The sequence below is a fragment of the Notolepis coatsorum genome (assembly GCF_963971535.1).
Source record: "Notolepis coatsorum genome assembly, chromosome: 1".
Taxonomy (NCBI): domain Eukaryota; kingdom Metazoa; phylum Chordata; class Actinopteri; order Aulopiformes; family Paralepididae; genus Notolepis; species Notolepis coatsorum.
The window spans coordinates 236,948,031-236,957,223 of NC_140165.1; the positions used below are offsets into that span (position 1 = coordinate 236,948,031).

The following is a 9,193-nucleotide window of genomic DNA, read 5'->3' on the forward strand; positions in this document are numbered from 1 at the left end:
GTGTCATAGCAGCACGGATGAGGGGGGAGGGGAGGTACAGTTATGGGCAGGGTTATAGTAGAAAGACATAAATATAGGTAATAAGATATTATCTGAATATAAAAATATGAGAAAAATAAACAATTTGTTATTTATTGTGTAAACAAAGGTGTAGATGAGGGTCTGTATGTATGTATCGGTTATATTATACGTTACAATAAATATAGGCAATAAAGAATTTGAATCTGAATCTGCAACACCAGATTTCTGCACTATTAGCTGGAAACTGCTACTTTAACCTTCTGTAGTGAGGTTGTGAAAGGGTTAACCATTTGGCGTGCGGCAGTGAAAGGGTTAACCTTCTGTATTGCCACAGTGAAAGGGTTGACCCTTTGGTAGTGTGGTAGTTTAAATTACAACTGTAAAAAATGTCCTTGGCATTTCTGGGCGGGACTCCCAGCGTGTGCCGTGTGCCGTACCGGTTCTCCTCGGGGATGTGCAGGGCCATCATGGTGAGCGGCTCCACACACTCCACACTCCAGCCCAGCCGCTCGCTCACTTTGCCCACCGTGGGGCTCAGGAAGTCGTTGGGCATGCGGCTCCAGATGACCGGAGTCAGCATCTGCACGTCCAGCCGGGGGGGACACTGGGGCACCGGGTTGTTGCGCTCACTGCGGAACATGGCCGCCGAGATGGGCATGATGTTCTGATGCAAGAGGGAGGGAGGCGGGGGGATGAAGAAAACTATTAGACACGGTGATAAAAGATAAAGAGAAATTAACAGGAGGCAAGGTCTCCTACTGAAAGTAGGGCAAAGGCAATATAGCCTTGTAGGTTTAGGAGGCTTTGAGAGAATGGATATGGATAAAATAATAATAATAACAACAATAACAATAATAATATAATAACAATAATAATAACACTACTATTATTATTATTAACACATTCGGGGCCAACCACGTATATATACGTGTTTCGGATCCAACGCTTGACGGCCAACCACGTATATATACGTGGTAAGGTTGTTTTGGCTTTTATTCCATTGTAATATCCTACTCAATGTCACCCTGCGGCACTGCAGATTTACCCTACTCTTGGAATTCGGAAAAGTGGGGCGGCTAGGTGGCGCTCGCCACCAATGCAGGAGATGCTGGGTTCGAGCCCAGCTCTCGGCGTTGCTACCAGCTTGGCTGGTCGTTCATACTAATACAATTGGCAGTATTAGGGGGTGGGAAGCTGGTGGGTGGGGATTGGACGTTGTGGACAGCGACTCCTACATGTCGGTTGGTGCGCCTGCGCAGTAGAATCAGGAAGCGACGAGGGCGGCGTGTCCCTCCCACGCAGACCCTCGCCGCTGAGAGATCGCGCTGTGCAGGTGAAAAGATGCGACGGCTGCCTCCTCGAGTACCAGAGGGGACACGTGATGCAAGGCTTCGTCCACATTGCAGCCGGCTTGTGGGAGGCATGGCCTAACAACGTTCGAGACAGGGGAGGGTAGAATTGGATAATACGAAATTGGGGACGGGAGAAAAAAATCGAAAAATGGGGAGAAAAAATAGATAAAAAATAAAAAGGAATTCGGAAAAGTGCATTACCGGCCAGATCCTCGTAGGGGTGCTGTCTTGATAATGCAGTGTTCCCTGTTACAGACCGGTGTTTTTTTCTTTTTTAGTATGAATGGAATTTTCTGTTAGCCTAAAGCTATGCGTGTAGCCGATGGCCTGGAATAGTTTTTGGGACGCTGAATTCAGTATGCAGTAAAGGAATATATCATCAGCCAATGGACATATGGATCTACCAGATGGCGATCGATAACTGGGAAATCCTTTTTGAGATCCAACAGGTAAGAGCTTTTTCACGTAAATTACATACTGATCAGGCCTTGTTATCATACTCAACCAGCCGATCAGCGAATAAGGCTACTGAGGCTAATGCCATTATTGGTAATCAATAATCAGAAACAACGTCCCCCGCCCCCCCCCCCCCCTTTCATGCATTCATGGTGGACCATGATACCGACAATATGCATTTTGAGTTTTAGCTCTAGCTTGTCTATAGCCGAAACGCCATTCGATTTAACGTTATTAGCTTAGCACCCTTTATCACATGTTCCAGGAAATACCCCAGAACATTCTGCTATACTGTTCATATTCACGACGCTATAAGATGGGAACGTATTGATGAAAACTTTTTTATTTAAGGCATATTGAAGGGACGGTTTATGGACAGATAGCAATAATATAAAGTATAGATTTCGCTCTACAAACAGCCTCACGCACAATGAAAGTTTGTTTTGATATGCTGGCCGTATAGAGTGAGATTAGACGGATCCCAATGGCCCTGAATGTGTTAATAATTATTATTATTATATAATAACAATACTAATAATAATAACAATAATAACAAAAATAATAATAATAACAACAATAATAATAGCAATAATAATAACAGTAATAACAATATTCATAATAATAATAATAATAATAATAACAATACATAATTTTTAGGCACCTTTTTAAAAGCAAGTTGCTTTACAGGGAATAAAACAATCAAACAGAGAAACCAAAGTGGACAAAGAGCATGTAGCAGACAGAATATACAACATAATGAATGAAATGGAGACATGGGAACTCTCACTAAAGACCTGTCCCAGGACCAGGATGCAGGGAGAGAGTGTTAGAAACACAGGTCAGAGGTCAGAGAGTAGGAGCAGCGTGCTGACCTTGAGTTTCCCCAGCTCCAGCTGCAGCAGGTTCTGACTGCACGGCTGGATGAAGACAGCAGGGAACAGCTTGGTGTTTGGTTCCACCTGGAACAAAAAGACAGAGGTTTCGTTTCAGGGCTTCCTTAATGCAACACAACACCACTCTATAGTATCACTCTGCTGCTTGGACTCATAGCATCCAGACTGTGATTGTTGTGTAGATGAGAACTATTTTACTCTGTCTATTCTATGCTAATTTATGTCTATTTTATTGCACTGCTCTTATTCTGTCTGTTTTTATACTCATTTTATGTCTGCACCTTATGCATTGCTTTTATTTTGCACGATTCCCAATACGAGCGGGGCCTCAGACCCTGGAGGTGGGCGGGGCCTCAGACCCTGGAGGTGGGCGGGGCCTCAGACCCTGGAGGTGGGCGGGGCCTCAGACCCTGGAGGTGGGACCTGTGCAGGAGCCCCTCTTGGGGTTGGACATTTTAACACAATTTCTATAGATTTTAATGACAGAAATTCTCTGCTCATTTTATGCCTGTCTATAATTATGCCAATTTTATGCTAGTTTTATGCCTATGTCTACATCACTGCTGTGAAGCACTTTGGGCTGCAATTCTAAGTTTATTATTATTATTATTATTATTATTATTATTATTATTATTATTATTATTATTATTATTATTATTATTATTATTATTATTACTATTATTATTATTATTATTATTATTATTATTATTATTATTATTATTATTATTATTATTATTATTATTATTATTATTATTATTATTATTATTATTATTATAGAGTACATAGACTGTATATAGACCTTTTCGAACTTGACAACATAAACCTTCTAAACATTCTGTACAGATGGCCATTGAGAACTTACAACTTTCCTTTATTACCCTCCAGGAAGCTCTTAAATTGGTTCTTAATGCTAGTAAAACTAAATTGATGCCGTTTTCTAGAGCCAGAAATATTGATTATGATGGTGTACACACATCTACTGTAAGTGGTTCCAGCATTGAGAGAGTCACTGAAGATAAATATCTTGGCGTGTGGCTCGATGAGAAATGTACATTTACATTGGACAACCTTGCCTCCACGTTGCAACAGAAAATGGTCTTCTGTACAGAACCAGAACCAGCTTTCCTTTGATTAGCAGTTAGAGAGTTGTCCAAGCAGTTTTCTTATCAGTCTTGGACTACTACTATCAAGTTGTATGTGTTTTAATTGATTTGTTGATTTATCCTTGCTTTTGTCTACCCTCGTCTTGTTGTCTTATTGTTGTGATTTTATATGCTGTGTGATTAAAGAAATAAAACAAATGTATGCTTTATTTATGATTGCTTATTGCTCTGTATGTACAGTACACTCAACGTAACTGTAAATGAGGGAAACCTCAGCTGCCTTTCAAGTTTAAATAAAGGTTTGAATTAGAAAAAAAAAAACAGGCCCAAGTTTATTTCCTGTTGGGAGTGTTTGTGCTAATATATTTTTTAAATGTAGGCTATAGGTAATTTATTTTATAAATCTATTTTATTTAATCAAATCAAACACTTGGGGCCCAAGCCCCAATACCCAGTCCTCATACCACAGACACATCCAACACCCTGTGGACCGTGCCTGACGAACAGACACATCCATACACCCTGTGGACCGTGCCTGACGAACAGACACATCCATACACCCTGTGGACCGTGCCTGACGAACAGACACATCCATACACCCTGTGGACCGTGCCTGACGAACAGACACATCCATACACCCTGTGGACCGTGCCTGACGAACAGACACATCCATACACCCTGTGGACCGTGCCTGACGAACAGACACATCCATACACCCTGTGGACCGTGCCTGACGAACAGACACATCCATACACCCTGTGGACCGTGCCTGACGAACAGACACATCCATACACCCTGTGGACCGTGCCTGACGAACAGACACATCCATACACCCTGTGGACCGTGCCTGACGAACAGACACATCCATACACCCTGTGGACCGTGCCTGACGAACAGACACATCCATACACCCTGTGGACCGTGCCTGACGAACAGACACATCCATACACCCTGTGGACCGTGCCTGACCAACAGACACACACCCTGTGGACCGTGCCTGACGAACAGACACACACCCTGTGGACCGTGCCTGACGAACAGACACACACGCCACTGAATACACCGGACTTGCCTGGTAGAAGGTGTTGATCTCCTTGCCGTTGGCCGTGAAGGTCATGAGGCCTGTTGCCAGGTCCACCAGGCAGCCCACCACCATGTCCTCCTGGCTGAAGCGGGTCTGCTGGTTGCTGACCAAGTCTCCTCCCCACACCATGTAGCAGTTACTGTGCTTCATGCTGCAAAGGAACAGGGAACAAAACTCTGATGAGTGGATCTGTAACCTTCGCCAAGTTCCAGTCAAATACAACTTTCACACATTTGGGAAATATTCATTCAAGGTGATGTGTATTTTTGTGTATTTCTGTCATATATCTCTGTTATTCCCAATCAGGTCTCTCACATCAAGGCCACCTAATCATCCCTCCCCCTTAATTGGCTGATATCAATCCCTGTCTCCTGAGCCGTTCAGCCATTGTGTAGTGTGATGTGTGCCTGGTGCCAGTGTATGGCAGCCATTGAGCCTGCGTAGCCCGAGGTTGGGTGCTGCACAGTGGTGGTGAAGAAGGAAATTTCAACCCTACACTGTAAAGCAATTTGAGTGTCTAGAAAAGTGCTGTATAAATGCAATGATCATTCATTCATTCATTCATTCATTCCTTCATGTGTTGTTTATTTTAACCCTTCCACTGCCACACTAGAGTAGGTTAACCCTTTCACTACCACACTACAAAGGGTTAACACTTTCACTACCGCACTACAGAAGGTTAACCTGTTCCACCCGTGGAATATTTTCGCCTAAAATATATACCTAGGTAAATGGAATATTGCTCCACTTCTACAAGACCATTTGCATATTCTTGGTATCTAGGGACATCTATGGACCTCAGGGAATGTATTCACAGTGTCAGAAATATTGTGTCTATTACTAGGCTTGCTTAAATTGTGATGAAACAAAGGAGAATATGAATTATGATTTTTCTTTGCATCTTTGACAGTGAATAAAAAACTGCCACTGATCTCGTTCAGTACCCTCTTGAGATCATGTGTAAAAAAAAATCTAAGGAAATTAATAAAGGGAAGATGATTAAACAGAAGGTTCTGTATACAGTACTGAATTCTCGAATCCGGACCAATGCAATTTGAAATATTATTATAGAATATAGAATATGATGCTTATAAATTACCTTATTATAGCCAATTCGCACATTTATATATATATACATATAGTATCTTTCAAATGCCAGAGTTCAATTTGGATTTAGTATCACCAGGCATGCATAAGAAGAACAGATAATGAAATCTATTGTAATCTACTGTACTTGGTTCAAAATTTCCAAAATGGTCGCCCTCGCGACTAGACTTCATAAAATCGAAAAGTTACATCTATCTAAAGGCACTTTTAACCTATTGCTAAACTAACGTATTGATGATAATATACATTCTACATGCTTTTGTGACATGTTAGTGATGTTAATACTTGAAAACGTTTGATATTAAAATCGCAAAATGTATGCAACACTCTGAAAAATATTGATTTATGACCAGATGCCATTTTGGGACCGGATCCGGTCCCGTCGGGTGGAACAGGTTAACCCTTTCACTACCACACTACAGGCGGGTTAAAGGGTTAATCCATATCCCTTGTCCCCCTAAAAGAGGCCATTTGCAGTATGCTGGGTTGTCATTGTAAATAAGATTTCGATTCCCTTTTCTTAATCAACCAGCCTTTTAAATAGATAATAATAAATAAAGTAATTTAACACGGCATACTAGTACATTATATCGTTATATCGTTATATAACCATTATATCGGTTCACGTGTGACTGACCTGTCGTGTATGTTGCCCCTGTCGTCTCCTACAGTGACGGTCACGTTGCGTACTTTGGAGAGGTCAAAGTTGGGGTCATACTGGTGGTAGTCTGGCGTGACCCAGCCGATCCAGACGCCAGACGGCTCCTGCCCGGCGTAGATCCTCACAGAGTAGTAATACTGAAGACAGAGGAGAAAAAGGTCATAAAATTATAATAAAAGGTAATAAAATAATAATAAAAGGTAATACAATAATAATAAAAGGTAATAAAAGAATAGATAGTAATCAGAAGGTTCCCGGTTCAATTCCAGCTCCTCCCGGCAGCGTGTTAAAGTGTCCTTGAGCAAGACTCTTAACCCCTAACTGCTCCCGATGAGCAGGTTGGCACCTTGCATGGTCGCCTCCGCCGTCGGTGTGTGAATATGTGAGTGAATGGGTGAATGTGAGGCATAAGTTGTAACTCGCTTTTTGGATAAAAGCTGCTATATAAATGCAGTCCATCCATTTACCATCTGAGTGATGAGAAACATTGTCATCTAACGTGGTAACATGCTGCGATTACTGAGGTGGTGTATTAGTGAGTCTCTAGTACTGGTTTTATTATGCTAACAAGTTAAAAGAACATGCCAACATTTTGGGAAATTAGCTTACCGTCTTCTCCAGAGAGAGACAAGAAGATAGATACCAGTTTCCTCTCTGTGCGTTCAGTAGAAAGCTATCTGGCTGCACGTTAGCCTAGCTTAGCACAATGAATGATAGCGGACATGGCCGGTTAGCCTAGGCATTGTCCAACTAACACCTCTCCCGAAGGCTAACTGGCAATGTCCGCTTCCATTCATTGTGCTAAGCTAGGCTAACATGCAGCCAGGTGATTATGAACACGACCTTTAGAAGTGAATCGTGGGGTGAACTCACCGTGGTGGTGCTGAGAATGATCTCTGGGTCGTCTCGGTCGTCAGGGACCACGTCCTCCACCAGACGAGGCACGGCGGGAGGGAGGGGCCCGGGGGTCAGGGGCGTCATGGCAACCTTCTTCGCCTTGGCGAAGAATCTTGAGGCGCAAAAAGACACAAAAAAAGTCACGTTTATTTTCGTTACAGCCCTTTATCACGGTTTCACAGGCCCACGTTACAATGGAACATCCCCCCCTGACCTTTGACCCTTGACCCTTAATAGGAGGGGGGGGGAAATGGAAGAAACCTCAGCGAGATCTCTTTAAACTCCAGCTTGTCAAAATGTCTCTCTTAACATATCCATTACCACCACCTTGTCTCCATTAGCTATGTTCAGCCTGGCTGGAGCTAGCCACGGTCTAGCATGGTATGGTATGATTATGGTATGGTATGGCTGGGTTTGTGTTTCCATTGCGTTTCTTGTAAACTAACTGTGGTACACAAGGTAAACCGTGACGATCCAACAGTCCCAGCTAGCTTTGGCCAGGTTTGTCCAGGTTCTAAAGACAATGGAGACGCTCACTGTGTGCCAGACAGGCCACAGCATGGCTAAACCCTGTTATCTAACCCCTGGCTAGTAGAGATAGGAGGAGGTGTTATCTAAACCCTGGCTAGTAGAGACAGGAGGAGGTGTTATCTAAACCCTGTTATCTAAACCCTGTTATCTAAACCCTGGCTAGTGGAGACAGGCTCATATTTAGAGCTCCGTACTCAAGTTTTTACTTACTTTTTAACTTGTTTTTTTTACTGTATGAAGCACACTCTCAGGGGCTCATACAGAACCAAGCATTTCACCGTAAAGTACATGTATTTTATGTGACAAATAATAAACAAACTTGAAACTTGAACTCAAGTCTCTCTCTTCCCCGAGCCCCTACACACTCACGATTGCTTCTTCCCCTTCTCCGAGACGCTGTCCTTCTCGTTCTCCGTGGAGAGCTCCTTGGAGGGCGAGGGCTCCTTCTTGTCCTCCTCCTGCTCCTTGCGGCTGGCGGCCTTCTTCAGCACCTCGAACTCCGAGTCGGGCTCGATCACCACCACCTCCTCCTCCGGGATGGTGAGGGCGCGGGTGAGCGGCGTGGTGCCCGCCGTGATCTTGAAGACCTCGTGGAACTGCACGGGAAGGCTGAGTCGGAGGAACATCATGTCCGTGTTGGCGTTCTGCGAGCCGAACGTCCTGTGGGTGAGCTTCAGACAGGGGGCGCTGTCCACCGTCCCGTCCACGCGAGACACCTGCGGGGGGGGGGGGGGGGGGAGCTTTATGCCAACCTGCCGTACGTAGGGTAGTACTTTACATAGTACCAGGGTTTCCCATTAATTACCTAGACTGTGGCGGCCTAATTAGTCCCGCCACAGTTGTATAATGAACCAATTTTAATTCTTTTATTAAATTATTATTATTATTATTTTTTTTTTTCACTATTTTTTTTAATAAATATAAAGTTTGCCAATAGGGATGTATCAGTAGTATTGGCAGTGGTAGTAGTCGTAATAGTAATCCACCAATTTTTTTTATTTTCTAAAAAATAAACCAGTTCAACATTGCTCAAATGTATGCTCTAGTCCAGTGGTTCCCAAACCTCTCCTCGAGACACCCCAGCCGTT

The 9,193-nt window shown here is 43.3% G+C and overlaps 1 protein-coding gene across 1 annotated transcript in view; it reads right to left on the bottom strand.

Annotated features, from left to right (window-relative positions):
* Positions 1-9,193, bottom strand: part of ryr1b (ryanodine receptor 1b (skeletal)) — a 189,273-nt gene that overhangs the window by 108,158 nt on the left and 71,922 nt on the right. The window contains 6 exon segments of the mRNA XM_084334931.1: positions 459-685; positions 2,702-2,788; positions 4,898-5,060; positions 6,654-6,814; positions 7,551-7,686; positions 8,475-8,821. Coding sequence (XP_084191057.1) covers positions 459-685; positions 2,702-2,788; positions 4,898-5,060; positions 6,654-6,814; positions 7,551-7,686; positions 8,475-8,821 — 1,121 coding nt within the window.